Source organism: Delphinapterus leucas, chromosome 1 (genome assembly GCF_059928025.1).
Source record: "Delphinapterus leucas isolate spDelLeu-1000000601 "Yukka" chromosome 1, BTC_Dleu_Yukka2, whole genome shotgun sequence".
Lineage (NCBI taxonomy): Eukaryota > Metazoa > Chordata > Mammalia > Artiodactyla > Monodontidae > Delphinapterus > Delphinapterus leucas.
In genome coordinates, this window is record NC_143129.1 from 42,651,882 (window position 1) to 42,667,592 (window position 15,711).

Consider the following 15,711-nt stretch of genomic DNA (forward strand, 5'->3'; position numbering starts at 1 on the left):
CCTGCCACTGGCTGGCTTCTTTCTTCCCCAGCCCCTGGCTTTGTCCAGTGATGTGGGGCTGGTTACCCACCTCCTTGTACCAGGTCATTCTCCTTTCTCATTGTCCTAAGGCCACCGGTGTCTCTCATTCCCACACGGTCAACCGTTCTACATCCTTTCTCCTTAACAGCACTCGCATAACCAGTCCGTCCAGGTATGTCCATCCTTTGCCCAGATTTGTCACACACGCTGCCGTGAGCTCCTCTCTTGCTCCACTTACCTCCTCAGATCCCTCCTGCCCATTTCCAGGACACACACCAAACAGGGATGCGTCAGCCAGTTAAACATGTGTGTGCCTGCCATGTGCCGAGCACAGGACCCCACACGGGGCCACAGCGGTGAACACGACACACACAGCCGTGCTCACCTGAAGCTTATGATCTAGCACAGGTTCTACTAAAATTGGTTCAACTGCCCATACACCTTCCAGACCACACTGTGAATCCTTTATTTACCTCTGTATCCTCCAAGCTTCACACAATGCCCAACCCAGAAGAGATCCGCAATAAATCTGTAGTAAATGAATGTTTCTCCAAGTCAGTACACTTGTCTAAACATTCGTGTAAACCCGTGCAGTCTGGGGTCACCCTAAACTGAAAGGTATTTAGAAAGGATTTCTGATGAAGACCTTTTTACTTTTTTCTTTGATGAGGACAGTCACAGGCCCGGCCTCTGGGGAGAATGTGTGTAGGGGAGGTGAGAAGTAAGGCCCCTAGAGCCAGGCTTACCATTACCAGCTAAAAGCAGCTCTGGGTGTGCTTAGCTTCTGTCTCCTTTGCTATTCGGGGTCGTCTGCTCCCTCCTCTCGCTGCCAGCCTCCTCCCTTCCAGCTGCAATGGGAATAAACCTCAGTTACCAACCCCCTGCCCCCCTCCTGCATGGCTCTGAGCACGCGGTTTCCTCTTGCTACTTCCTACCTCAGCCCTGAGCAGAAGTGACCCAACTGCTCTTCTGCTACTGTTTTATAAAAGCGAGAGCTTGAAATTCATCCTGTTCCTACCCAGGAGTTTCACCGAGACTCCAGCATGAGGCCCGAGTCAAAAAAGGTGGAGACCAGGACACAAGGGGACTCTGTAAGGTTGGCTGCAAGAATCCTGAGTACTGATTCCAGCCTCAAGCCAACACAGACACACACCCCACAAACCCCAGGCTGCGGGGCCTTATTCCGACAGTGGATGAGTGCCAAGTTCAGGCAGACAAACCAGGCTGGGTTGCAGGCTCTCTCTGCAGATGCATCTCCAGGGCCTTGGAACTAAAGGGCATAGTGAGGCCAGAGGTGACAAGGCAAAGGTATCAAGGGAAATATGCTGCAGGACTTGGCAGAACCAATGAACCTCTCCTTCTCCTCACCAGACACTGGGTTTGGGTTGGTCCATTCTCCTCTGCATAGGCCTGGGAAATGAGAGGGAGGGTGGCTTGTCACACCAAGGCCACAAGCCTTCCCTGATGAGGAATGTAGGTCTCCGGGCTCAAAGAAGTATACGTGTGAGGGACTGCGGGGACAGGCACCCTCCAGGCTTCAGGAAAACAGATGAAAATGAAAGGGGTTTCCCAGATCCAGGATCACTATCTTTGGGCTGACTCTAAGAATCTACCATCTCAATTGCCACATCATCCTGTCATAGGATCACAAAGGAAGGCCCAAGGCAGAATCTTCAAGAACCCTAGGAATCTGGCCATAGTAAGCATCCCCAGTGGTGATCCAAGCACTTTTCTGGTGGTCTAGGACAGAGATTAGCAATTTTTTTTCCTGAAGGGCAAGACAGTAAAGACTTTAGCCTTGTAGTCATACAGTCTCTGTTGCAACTACCCAACTATATCAATGTAGCATGAAAGCAGCCATAGATGTAAACAGTGAGCAAGTCTGTGTTCCAATAAAACTTTATTTACAAAAGCAGGCATCAGCCCATGGGCTGTAGTTTTCCAACTCCTGGTCACTGGGAAAACCAGCTCTTCTAGCACTCCCAAGCTCCCAAAAGGAACAGGGGCCACCCTCTACTTGGAGGGCTCCCGCCCACTCTGGAGACAGGGGCCTGCTCTAGGAACCAGGCCTCCATTCTCCCTACTCCCTCCCACAAGACTCCAAAGAAATCTGGGCTGCTGGTTTCAAAAGCCCCACCTGCATCGGAAACCTGAGCAAAAGTGGAAAAAACTTTGGAAATCATACCTGAAGGCTTTAGATCTGGAAGAAACTAGACCCTTAGACTAGACGCTAAGGCCTGGAAAAGGAAGTGACTTGTCCAAGATCAGGTAGTTGGCAAAGGCCTCCTGACTCTGTCCAGGGCTCTTACTCCTCTAGAGTGATGACTGGAAAGGAACCAGAACAAACAGCCTTGCTGGCGGAGGCTAAGGACCTATGGCACATCTCTTTAGCACATCCCAGGGCCTCTCAGTAACTTATAAGTGAATGGTATAGCAAAGGTCAAGGAGCTTGGAGAGGTAAATGTATATATCTATCTTTCCAGGACATATCCTCCTGGACATAGCCACTAGCGAGAAGAAAACTTAAACAGAAACCTGAACTTCAGAATGGGGTGTGGTTTGGTAGAGGACGTGGGCGCTCATCAGCAGAAACTGGTCCAGCAGTCTGGGCGGGCCCTGGGGTAATAAACAAGTACAAGGCATACAGCCTCACCCAACTCTAGGCCGATGCCCCAGGCCCTGGGATCTCTCTCTACACTACCTTCTCAACAACCTCATACCTTCAAGGCTTCATAATACAATTTCCTCCAAACCTCTTCCCAGAACTGACTTCCATCGCAAATTTTATTTGCCTGAGCATAAACATTTCCATCAAGACACTCTGCCACTGTCTTGGGCAATATGTCTAAAAGCAAATCAAACATGACTACCCCAAATAAGTATGAACCCTGATTCTTCTATTTCTGTCAGTCATTAAGGCTCAAAACGTCAGCGCCTTCTCTTCGCCATGTTCTGTCCCCAAGCCAAAGGGGCTCTCTGAACTACTTCTTCCTCTGCATTCTCCATTCTCACACGCTCCACCCTAATCCATCACCTCCAGTCTGGAATATTGCCAATCTCCTGCCTGGAGTCCCAGATTCTGGGCTTGTAACAATGCCAGCTGATCTTCCCCCATATACCCATCCTCCTCTCATCTACCATGATCTCTTCAAGGTCAAAGCCCAGTCCTACTTACTTGTGTCTTCCCAGCTCCCAGAACCTTACCTAACATGGTAGGCACCCAAAAAGTGCTGAATGAATGAGTTCTAACTTTCCTCAGGACCCACGACCACACCAGAAACCTCAGGGCCTTCCTATTTCCTACCACCACTGCAAGCCCAGACTGCCAGGTTCTGCAGGCCTTTCATCATCTCACCCACCCTTCCCACCCCAGGTCTTACCATCCCAGGAACAAGCCTCCACCCAGCTAATCAATGCCTGACCCTCCTCGTGTGCCAGTCATTCCTGTATCCACAGCTCTGCCCACGCTCTGCTCACCCTGCCCTGCAATGACGTCCATGCCCTTCCCCCTCCATCCAGTCCAACTCCTACGCAACTGCCAATTACTGAGCTCTGGGGGAGACAGGGGATGCAGGAAGGCGGAAGATGACAAAAAATGGGGAAGGGGGGTGCCTGATATGAACACGCTGGGGTCTCTGATCCCTAGAGCCATCACCCTCCCAATAGGTTGCAGACAATTAGAGAAGGAAGAGGTGGGAGGAGGAGCCAGATTTTTCCACTGAACGAAAGGCATGATTTTCATCACTGCTTCTGTTGCCCTGGCAACCAGGGACAGCCCAGTGGAGAGTACAGTAAAAGAACACCATGTTTATCTTTGCTGTCTGATCCACTTCCCTGTACACCCTTCCCTGACCATCCTCTAGCCCTTAGGCCTGCTCCAAATTTCTTAGAATGCCACCGCCATCCCATCCTTCCAGCCACTCTTGCCCAAAACCTCAAAGGCAGAGTTAATTTCTCACTCTCTTTATCCAACCCTAAGTACCATGTATTCTTCCACTGCAACACTCTGGGGGTCATCTCACCACACCCATTTGCCGCGCCAGAGGACCTCAAGAACAAAAAACTGGCCTCAGAGCACAAGAATGGCATCCACTCCACCAGAAGGTGCACTGGGCAAGAACATGAGGAAGGCTGCATAGCCAACCCCTCTTTCTCAGCCCCAGACAGCTGGGGTAGAGTGGGCCCCTGCTCTCCCATTTCCCCCTCCTGCAGTCGGAATCAGGAGAAGGAGCCAGGTTGAAGCTGAGGGCGTAGAAGCGTCCACAGATCCTGACTTCCGCACGGACACAGTGTCTGTGTGACCTGAGAGTGGAGACACAGCACTCGCCCTGGGAGATTATATAAGTGTTATATAACATGGTGGCACCAATGAGCACATAGACGCAGTTGTTGAGTGCCAGGGACAGGCCGAGAGAACCAAACCCAAGGGGCCGGAGGTACAGCCCTCTCGCCACCGATGCCAAAGCAACGCCAGCCAGGCCCTGGCTGCCCCAGCCCTGTCTCTACCTGCTCTTTCCACCCCAGAGGACACAGAGGGAGACTTGCCTGGCTCTGCATTCTTCTTCCCACGCTGGGCAGCAGGGAGGGGCCACAGCACCATCACCACCCTGGCCCAAGGCAGCCTCTGTCCAGCTGCCCTTCTCACAGGGGAGCAGCAAGGGGGCCAAGGGCAGGGGAGGGGTGTGGGCCAGCAGCCCCCTGCTCTCTGTCCTTGCACCAGAATGTGTTTGTTTGGGGAACCAGTGCTGCAGTGGCTCCAGGATTGGCTGGGCCAGCCTTGCCTCTGCTCTGTCATTTGCCGTTCCTCTAAAAAACAAAACAAACAGAAAGGGAAAGAAAAAAAAAAAATTAAGCACATTTGGCAAATGCCGAATCCCACATTTTGGTATATGGCTACAAACAAAGCTGGAAGGAGGGGGTCCTAAGGGCATCACCCTCTTTCCCTACCGCTCCCACCTCCCACCGTATCCTGTCCAACCCAGCACCTATGAACTTAGTCTGCAGGCCTGGAGACTCCCTTTCACCTCCGGACACCTCCCCTCCACCCCCAAGACCTTCTCCCAGCCCCTATCTCTGCAACTGTCTCTGCTGCTGAAGCTTCTGCAATTCGACGGCAGCCCCCACCCCCAACCTCTGCAGAGCGCTCAACGCAAGCGGCTCCCAGATATGCACGAGAGAGCCAGGCGGCAGGCCTGGGGCAGTTCAACAAACTCCCCCACCCGCACCTCCACACCCACTTTATTAATTTGGGGGGGGGGCCTGAACAGAGACATTGCCCAGTGGCATCTCCGGCTGCGCCTGCCTCGCCCGAGCTAAGCCTCTGGCCTTCCCGCCTCCTCCTCCACGCGCACCTCCGCGCCCCCTGAAGAAGGGGGGGAGAAAGAAATACGCATTAATATCACGAGCCTCCGCGCACCATCGCTCGCCCCCTCAACCACCTGTCTCTGCGCTCTCCTCCCCCACCGCCTTCCTCAACTCCGGGCACCCCCTCTGCAGCAGAGGGGCACCACGCCCACTGCGGAGCTGTGAAACGGAAGGTGAGGAGCGGGCAGGGGCTCCTGGGCCGGGCCCAGGGGGCTGCTAATCCACCTCCCCCGCCCTGCTGGCCCCGGCCCCAGAGCCCAGGGACCGGCCCGGGCTGCTCCCGGCCCGGATCCGCTCCCACCCACGCGGCGAGGGCAGCTGCGCGGGAAGGCCGCGCCGCAGCGGGGGTGGGGGACGACCCGAGCCCGGCGGGCCCGGGGCATCGTCCCCAGGGGGCCCACCCCTGCCCGGGGCTCTCGGAGACTTCCCGCAGGCCCGGCCGCGGCGCCCCCCACCACACACACACACCCGCCCGGGGCCCCGCTCTTACCTCCGGCGTCCGCATCCCTCCCAGGGGACCGCACAACCTCCTCGGCGCCCCCTGAGCGCCCCGCGGGAGGCGCGAGATGCGCAGCCGCTGCGGACTCCGGCTCTGCCGTGGCCGCTTCCCGGGTGTGTGAGCTCAGCCCGCCCGCGCGCCCGCGCTTCCCACGCTCGGCGCCCGGCGCCGCGCCACCCAGTGGCCGCGGCCGGCACCGCACGCTGACGTCCGGGAAGATCTGCCGCAGCACCGCCGACTGGTTTTGGAAATTCCCAGAATTTGACCGTGGGTTTGCAGTGGGGCGGAGGACCCCGCAGGCCGTTCTGACCTCCGGCCTTAGGGCGGAAAGGCTCCCACCCACCCCATCTCTGAGGGAGATTCCAGAGTCTTTGCCTAAGTCCCTGAGTTTCCCCTCTGCTTCTCTGACCTTGCCTCCCTTATTTCTCCCAGGGCAGTGGAGACTGGTGAGGGTGGTGACTACTCATAAAATGGAGGTGGTGGGATCAAGGGTGGGCAAAGGGAGGGAAGCCCTGTGAGCTAGCTAGCATTTCAAGGTCTCCTTGGGCCTGTCTAGAGATCCGAGGTGTGTGCACCGGACAGTTCTTGAAAGAAATAAAAAAATAAAATAAATAAAATAAACGACAGATGCCTCAACCCACCTGTAAATTCTAATTCGGGAGATTTGGAGTACTGTTTTTTAACATTTTCTCGGCCCTAGATCCTTCAGAGGATTGAAAGAGAGCTGGGCCCCTCTCCAGAAAAGTGCACATTCATGCATAAACATAATTTTGCACGGTCAGGGAATTCTCAGACTTCTCAAAGCTCCATGGACCCCAGCTTAAGGAATCCCTCTCTGCCGTACCCAAGATAGCAAGAGATGGAGCTGGTGATTCCCTGTGCCCGCTGCCATCTTTGCTCATGCTGTTTCTTCCTTCAGGAATACCTACTCCTACCACAGTCCCACATTTATGCCTATAGAAGTTCCACATCTCCTTTAAGACCAGCTTGAATACCACTTCCTCCCTGGTTTTCCCATTCAGAAGTGACCTTGGTCTTCTGGGAGCATGTTCTTTATGCCATTTATGGCTATTAACATTATTCATGTGGACCTGTAGTTATTTTTGTGGTTGGTTGTCCTATCGCTGCTTCTAGATTATAAACTCTTTTAAGAAGAGTTTCCGCTCTGCAACTACGAAGCTGAGGTGGCTTACATGGTATGCCCTTGACAAATAGCTCTTAAATAATCAAAGGGAAGCTGGGATGAGGGAACAGGAGGCCCACTGGAGACCCAGGAAGATGAATGCCCTTGCTCCAGAGGAACCAGATGCCCCTCATACTAGATGTTTCACCATCAACATACATCCGCACCTTGGCACCTGGCAAGCAGAATTCTCAAGTTGGCAGGATCTTTTCATCCATTTCTTCTCCTCTGGGCAAGGCAAACATAATTTAGAGGTCCCTAGGTGAAATTGGGTTACAAGCTCATACAGGATACCCCTGACAAATAGCAGACATTCTACCCCAAGTGTCCCCTTGTTGAATAAGGGATATCACCACCCACCAGTTGCACATGCCAGAAACAAGCTAGCGCCATCCTTGACTCCTCCCCCCTCCCTTCCTTTCCTCCACACACATTCCCCATCCATCATCATGTCCTAAATTTATTTCAGAGATTGCCCTTCTCTCCATCCCCATGGCCCCATCCCAAGCTCAGACCACCATTATTTCTTGCTTGAATTTCTGCACCTGTCTCCATCCTAGCTGGCCTACCTGCCTCCAGTCTCACCAGGCTCTGATCCAGTCTCCACATCCCAGCCAGAAGGATCTTCCAAAAATATCAACCACTTCTCTACTGAAAATGTGTAGGCAGCTCTGCTTTTACTAAGAATGAGGTCCCAACTCCTTCACCCAGCTCTCTCAGCCTCCAAGCTCTGGCCCTCAGCTAACCCTCTGGCCTCCTCTCTTGCCCCTTCCCTCTCACCCTTTGTGCTTCACTTGTACCAAACAACAAGCTCTTTCCCACTATGAGGTGAGAACCCCCTTCCCTGATTTGTGAGGCTATGCCCTACTCATTCTTCTGGTTCCCCTTCTGTCTCTGTCTCCACGTATGTCACCTTGCCCTTCCCCAGCTGTAACATTCATCACGGAGATTGTTCCTCACTTAGATGATGTCCACTTACCCCGCCACAATAGGAGCGCTGCAGTAGTATCCTCAATGCCGGGCACGATACCTGATAGGAACACAAATGTTTACTGCTTACGAGAGGAATGAAAGCTTTGAACATGACACACACAGGGACTCTGGGACAGATACTGTGGTGCTGCAGGATCTGAAAGTCAGATGTGCTGGGGCCAGGCCCACTGCTTTTGAATAATAGCACCACTCACTGTTCTCTAGTGAATTCCAATCTTTCTGGGTCTTCGATTTCCTCAACTGAAAAATGGGGATAATAATACTCAGGGTGCTCTGAGGGTTGCCAGAGGTATATGTGGAAGCACTTTGTAATTTTGAAGTTCTCTCTATATAATAATAGTATTGTATTAACTTCGCTTAATCCCCACAGTAACATTTTGAGGAAGGTGGCTGACATTTCGCATCTTGCATATGAGGAAACTGAAGGTGGACAATGGAAGTAATTTGCCTAAGGTCACCTAGCTAGTTACCGGGGAACAGAAGCTTGTCACTGCGTTCCAAGCCCAGGCTCTCTCCATCACATTACCACTGCCCCTCCATTCCATCCCCAAGTGGGAATGTTTGTACATGTTGACATACAGAGGCTCATGCAGCTAACAAATGTCACCACTTACTATTTCTAAAGGGTTTTTTTGGGGGGGGGCTAGCGGGGGGGTTGGAATGTGATGGGTTGTTGGTAGAAAGTAGATTATATAACAACAGGTGTCCAGCAGGGGAATTGGGTTCACGAGCAGTTGACCTTGGAGCTGACCCTATACTCCCCATCTCTGCCCCTTCTCTTACCCTAGAAGGGTGGCCTCAACAGACACTTCCCTTTTACCACATAGTTGGACCCCTGCAGGCCCCATAGTTCCCAGAAGCTGGAGATCTTCTCTTGCCTCCATATTTCCAATTCTGTCTGTCAGCATATATTTACTGAGCTCATTTAAAGGTTTTGTCACTACCTGTGGAGTCCTAGACAAATGATTTACCCTCTCTGAGCCACGGTTTCCCTATTTTGTAAAATGGGATTGCTAGTGGTCTGTCACACGGCTGTTGTGAGGGTTGTATTAACAAGGTAACCTAACCGCTGCTGGTGGTCTGATGCTGGTGAAGACTCTGTGTCTGCTCGTCTTCATTCGAGTGCACCAGAGTGTGTATTTGGTAACCAGGGTGGGGAGGACAGAGGCCAGCGGAGGGGCTGGAAAAGAGAGGAAAGCAGCATGAAGGCCACAGTCCTCCCAGGAGCACGGAGAGAGCTGTGGGGCTCGGAGTCTATTTGAACTGCTCAAGAATGACTTGTGAGTTTCATGGCCCTATGAATTTGCATGACACAGTCAGCCACAGCGATGAGAGGCTTTCCCCAGCTCTTGGTGGGCAGGAGGCATGGACCACTGAGAGCCAGAACAGAAGGAGAAGAGCAGAGCAGCCATTCTTTGGTGACCACAGCTATGAAGGCTCGTGTGAGGCTCCTTTTGTGGGAATTCCCAGAAATAACTCGAGCGCACTCTAAGAATGTCGACGAAATCACCAAACACGATGTTACAGACATAAAGAATGGAGGTGGTGCCTGGCACATAGTAGGGACTCCATGTGTGTTAGTTCCCTAAGAAGTACACACGTCAGCATCAGGGCTTAGTCCCCGTGCTCCAGTCTTCTGATAACGCAGCGTTTGCACTGAGCATGTTTGTTTCTCACTGTATCCAGTGCCCCAGGGAACACGCAGTGCATCTGCCCTTCACAGATCCGTGTGTGTGGTTATGGGGGTCTTTCTCTTTAAAGATTAAATCATTTTTTCCCCTTTCTGTTCAACAAAGACAACAGCCTTTTGGTTTTTGATAAACGTTCCCTTCCTACTAGCAGGTAGATTTGCCCCGGGCACTAAGCGTTGTGCTTTTAAAACACACACATGCCCAGCTGTCTGAATCTGCTATGCACTTCAGTCTTTCTTCTCTTATCTCCTGCCCCCCAGGGGCTTGAGTTTTCTCTGCCTTGCAGGCTGATAACATGTGGAAGGAGGAGAACAGTTTTAATTAACAGACTAATTAAGTGGTGTAAGCCTTTAAATGCTGATTATAGGAAAGTCGTTCCCCACCCCCCCAAGTGATTGATTTATTTATTGCCCTTGTGCTGCATTATGGCAAAATAGTCAGCTTCTAATTATCTATCGGTTAGTTCAACAGGTCTTTTCCTTCTCTCCCTTTTCGTGTTTCCCCTTGCTAATGGTGGGCACAGGTAGAATGGGAGACCTCAAACCAGGTGATGAGCAGCTCTGAACAGATGTAAGTGTTGGGATGCTAGTGCCACCCCCATCTTGACAGTGCAAGCTAGAATGGGAATGGGAGGTAGGAGGAAAAAGAAGGCAAGAAAATCCTAGCCATACTTGTAGGTTTACCTCCCCATGACCCCTCCCTCATGACCCCTCCCCCTCATAGGCCATAACTCACACACCTGTCAGTTGCATTCAAAAACAGTGCAGTATGGATTTTTTAGAGAATGTTCTGAAATCCAACTGCCTGGGTTCAAACCTTGGCTCTCCCACTGGCTAGCTATGTGGTCTAGGCAAGTCGCTTAACCTCACTGTGCCTCAGCCTCCTCGTTTATAAAGTGGGAAGATAATCGTTCCTCCCTAGGATTGTCACAAGGATTGAATGAAACAAGCCGGGTAAAGCACTTAGCCCACTACCTGGCACACGCTAAGCCCGCATACGTGAAATATGATCATCACTCCTACTGCCTGAAATTATTCAAATTACCTGCTACATAGAAGGAATGTGATAAATGTTTGTAGAATAAATGAATGACTATATCATAATTTTCAAATAGATTGTGAGTCCTTCAAGTTCAAAAGGGTGAAGAAAAGAGGAAATTGTCCATTAAATCGTAATAAGAAGCTACCTTTAGTTTAGAGTGCTGATCACAGGTTGGGCTCTGAGCTAATTGCTTTCTGTACATTCTCTCATCCTTATGTAGGGCTCTTAATCCTTATGTAGGGCTTCCCTGGTGGTGCAGTGGTTGAGAGTCCACCTGCCGATGCAGGGGACACGGGTTCTTGCCCCGGTCCGGGAAGATCACACGTGCCGCGGAGCGGCTGGGCCCGTGAACCATGGCCGCTGAGCCTGCGAGTCCGGAGCCTGTGCTCCGCGACGGGAGAGGCCACAGCAGTGAGAGGCCCGCGTACCGCGGAAAAAAAAAGAAAAAAAAAAATCCTTATGTAACCTGATTTTTACCAGCCTTCTTAGAACATGTTTTCCTTAAACAGCCCAAGTCCCCGTACCAAATTCTGTGGGATGTCCCTGTTCCCCCCAAGGATTCTTGGGGGATGGGCTGACATTTTCATGTTCCCTTTTTCTTATGAATTCCTGCTCCAGCTGAATTCAAGGTCATTTTCCTGCCTCGTGATAGTGCATCCTCTCGTCCTATTATTCTCACAGCAAGTTAAACTCTTTCCTTCCTTCTGTCCTTAAAGCTCCCAGAACACAGGGTCATTTTGTGTGGAAGACTTTTACTGCAGGTCAGAGGCACGATAGGACAGTTATAGCACCACTTAGAGCAAGCAATAGCTGGGAATCACCACAGTAAAGCTCCTCAACTGCCCCGCCCTCCCTGTTGCCCCGCCCTCCGTCCTGGCTGTTTTGCTACCCAGAACCCTGCCTGCAGCCATTTTTCCTTCCTGAGAGCATTCTCCTCTAGTTCTCTACCGTTCCCCACCTTCCCCTGAAAATATCAGCTTTCTATAACTTTATCACACGAAGAAATTTAGCTCTTTGTGAACAAATGTCTCCAATCTGGGCTATTCTCAATCTGGGGTCAAAGGAGGAGCTAAGGAGATGGGTGTGTATAGAGTTGCTCAGCTGGTTTTCTCAGCCGCAAACATTTATCCCAGTGTTCGCCCCAGCAAATGAGCCGAGCGCCTCTGAGGTGAATCCTGCCTCACTTAGAATGAAGAAATACGGCAGTAATATTTTTACATAAAAATTGTTTCTTCCTGTTAAACTTGTGGTCATGCTATGAGGTAGATATGATTAAACCCCCCCCCTTTTTTTTTTTTCCCCAGATAAGGAGCCTAGGAATGAAAGAGGTTAAAAAAAACAAACAAAAAAAACCCCACTCAAAGTCACATACCTTGTACCAGGGCTGGACTCCCAGGTCAGGCCTATCTGATTCTAAAGCCAGGAGGTGGACCACGACACGGTGTGGTCACTTAATGTAGCTCAAGCAGGTCTGAAGTGGTTCTACTCCTAGGGCAAAGCTTTCTCAGGAAATCTTTCTGTGAGGGAGGCCGTGTGGGTCATGGGAAGGTGAATTGATTGACTGGAGGCCAAAGACATGAAAACAGATTTAGAGCTAGAAATAGCTACCTATCTATAGGTTCATGTATGAGACCCAGGAGGAGTTGTTGCTATTAATCACTGCTGAATGATTACTATGATTGCTTCAATTTGTTGATGCTGCAGTTGCTGAATTTTGCTGTGCTTTGTTCAACCTTGGGTAGGGGCTCTCACTCCAGGAAGATAAAGAAGATTTTCTTCTGCTTGTGGAGTGCTGACTCCATATGTAAAACATCACGTTGGTAGCCCATTCTTGTCTGAGAAGTCTGGCCAGTAGCTGAGGCTCTTACAAAGAGTTCAATAAATAGCTTTGAAATGAATGCAAGAATGGCTCTTCACTAACTTTAATTTGTCAGTTCTCTTCCCAAGGCAGGAGGGGTGAGTCAGGCAGAACCAGAGGAAGGAGCATCCATCCCAGCTGGGCAGCGGGCTGGGACACCGAAATTGTAATGTTGCAAGAACATCGCTGGAAGTGGGGTGAGGTTACAAAATGGATTTTTCGGAACTCTTCCCAGAAAGAGTAATGAATGTAGTTAGAATTCTCTAACAAGCCACTGCAGGCGGGGGCGTACAGATTTTACCACATAGCAGCAATGTGACCCTGGCTTTCTCATCCCCAAAGTGGGGATTTGGTATTTATCACAAGGGATTTTCCCCCCAATTAAGTGTGATAATGGAAAAATTCTAGTTTTTATCCTTACTTATTCTTCAGTCTATTATAATCTGGTTTCTACCCTCCCACACTCCACTGATTGCTTTCACCAAGGTTACCAATCACCCCTTTGTTGAAAATTCCATTTCTCTACCACTTGGTAGCATTTGACACTGTATAACAGACCTTCCTCCATGAACTATTCTCTTCCCTGGTTCCTTATGATGCCAGTCTCAAAGTTTTCATGTCTCCTTGACCACCCTTCTAGGTCTCCATTTGAGACATCTGTATCAGTTATCTGTTGCTACATAACAAATTACCTCTAAATTTAGCAGCGTAAGATAGCATTGATTATCTTACATAGCTTCTTAGGGTCAGGAATTTGGGAGCACTTTTGCTGGGTTGTTCTGGCTCAAGATTTCTCATGAGATTGCAGTCTCATCCATTCATTCTTTCATTCATGAAGATTCTCTCCCAAGCTCTTCCAAGCTCCCTCGCATGGCTATGGGCAGGAAGTTTCAGTTCTTCACGCATGGACCTCTGCGCAGGGTTGCCCGTGACATGGAGATGGCTTCCCCAGAGTGAGTGATCCAAGAAGAATAAGCACATGTGGCCAAGATCTCAGGCGTGCCATACCATCACTTGTCACACAGACCAATACTAGTCCAATGTCGGGGAGGACCACACACCAGTATGAAGCTGAGGAGGCAGCACTGGGGGCCATCCTGGAGGCTGTCTACCATGGTAGCCCTCTTGGCTGACCCTAAAAAGTCAGTGTTCCCCAGGGTTCTATCCTCACACCCCCCTCTTCTCAGTCTCCACACACACCCTTGACACCGTGGTGCTCTCCTTCAAGTACTATCTAGATTTTAAAGTCACCCAAGTCTGCATCTCTAGCCAAGTTCCCTCTCAGAAACTTCAGCTTGTACACTTCCTATTGGATCCCAAAGGCACTGCTGAGCCTACAGATCCATACTGAACTCATCCTCGCCCCATGAGCCTGTTTCTCCTCCTGTGTTTCCATCTTGAGGATGACGACGTGGTCCACTCTGTTGCCAAAAGAGAAACAGAAAATCATTCTTCACTGCCCTTTTCCCTCTCTCTCATATCCAATTGCTGCATTCTTTGTTTTTCATTATCTTCCCCATCTTTTGGCTTTGAAAAATGTCAACCCTCTAGAAAATTTAAGAGTAAAATGATCCCCTATTTACTAGATTACTTCATATAGGTTCACAATTGCTAATATTTCATGCCACATTTGCTTTCTCTCCCCTCCTCCTCTCTCCATAGATATATTTTTTTTCATAATAATACAAAGATGCTATTTGCCCTATCACTCTTATTCTCTCACAGATGTACTGTGTGTGTGTGTGTGTGTGTGTAAAGTTTCCATGTAAATACGGTGGATTTGAAAGTAAGTTGCAGGGAAAAGAATCTGAAAAAGAGTGTATATATGTATATGTATAACTGAATCACTTTGCTGTACACCTGAAACTAACACATCTTTATAAATCAACTATATGCCAATAAAAATTAAACTAAAAAAAGAAAAGTGTAGATAATAAAAGAAAGCTGCGGATATTATGACACTTCATCCCTAAAGAATTCTGCATGCATCTCCTAAGAATAAGGACATTCATTTCCCTACATAACCACGATGCCAATATTACACCTAAGATTACATCCTCCCATTCTGTCTCCAGTTTAGCCACTTTCCTTCAGGCCACATGTTTCCCTTATCTTCACTAGTACAGTCACCTCCTAACTAGTTCCTCCTTTGATCCATGCCCCATACTTCTGCCAAAGTGAGCTTTCTAAAATACAAATCTGATTGAGTCACTTCCCTTCTTCAGACTTGTCAATAGTTCCACATTACCTTCAAAATAAAGAATAGACCTCACATGGCATATAGAGTTTTCATCTAGATTCATCTAGATTCATTTAGAGCAGTACTGCCCAGTAGAAATATGAGTTACATAAGTAACTTTAAATTTACATTTTAAAAGTAGCCACATTTTAAAAAGTCAAAAAAAAAGGTGAAATGAATTTTTAAAATGCATTTGATTTAATCCAATATATTCAAAATCTTATCATAGCAACATAAACCCAATATAAAAAGTTATTAATGAGATATCTTACTTTAAGAGTTAAAGTGAAATGTATTCCTACAAAAATAACAAGATTATATTTAACAAAAAAACACTATATTGTTCCAGTCTTAAAATATGAATTAATTAAAATTAAATAAAGTGGAAAGTTCTGTTCCTCATTCACACTGGCCACATCTCAAGTGCTCAGTAACCACATAGGCTAGTGGCTCCTGAAAGAGTGAATTCTAAAGCAGCAGTGTCGTCCAGGATCTCCTGGGGGTCCCCAAGACATTCCCGAGGGGTAACTAAGGTCAAAATTATTTTCATAATAATATTAAATGTTATTTGCCCTCTTTCACTTTCATTCTCCCACAAGTGTAGTACAGTGGAGTGTTCCAGAGGCCACAAGACATGTAATATGACAACAGATTGAATAAAGAAACATATGAGAGTATCAGCAGTTTTCTATTAAGCCAGATATTGAAGAAATTTACCAAAATGTTTACCAAATTTACCAAAATTTACCAACAATGCCTCATTTCTCCCAAATTTTTTTTTTTTTTTTTTTTTTTTTTGCGGTACGCAGGCCTCTCACTGTT

General features: G+C 49.0%; 1 protein-coding gene across 1 annotated transcript in view; it reads right to left on the reverse strand.

The window, feature by feature from the left end:
- Nucleotides 1–15,711, reverse strand: part of LOC149750486 (uncharacterized) — a 43,210-nt gene that overhangs the window by 26,247 nt on the left and 1,252 nt on the right. Inside the window, exons 2-4 of the mRNA XM_089920587.1 lie at nt 8,047–8,097; nt 5,876–6,343; nt 1–4,827 (exon numbers count right to left, since the gene is read on the reverse strand). The exon at nt 1–4,827 is cut by the window's left edge and continues 26,247 nt beyond it. Of these exons, the coding sequence (XP_089776713.1) occupies nt 4,358–4,827; nt 5,876–6,343; nt 8,047–8,097 (989 nt within the window). The 3' untranslated portion in view covers nt 1–4,357. The remainder of the gene's footprint in view (nt 4,828–5,875; nt 6,344–8,046; nt 8,098–15,711) is intronic.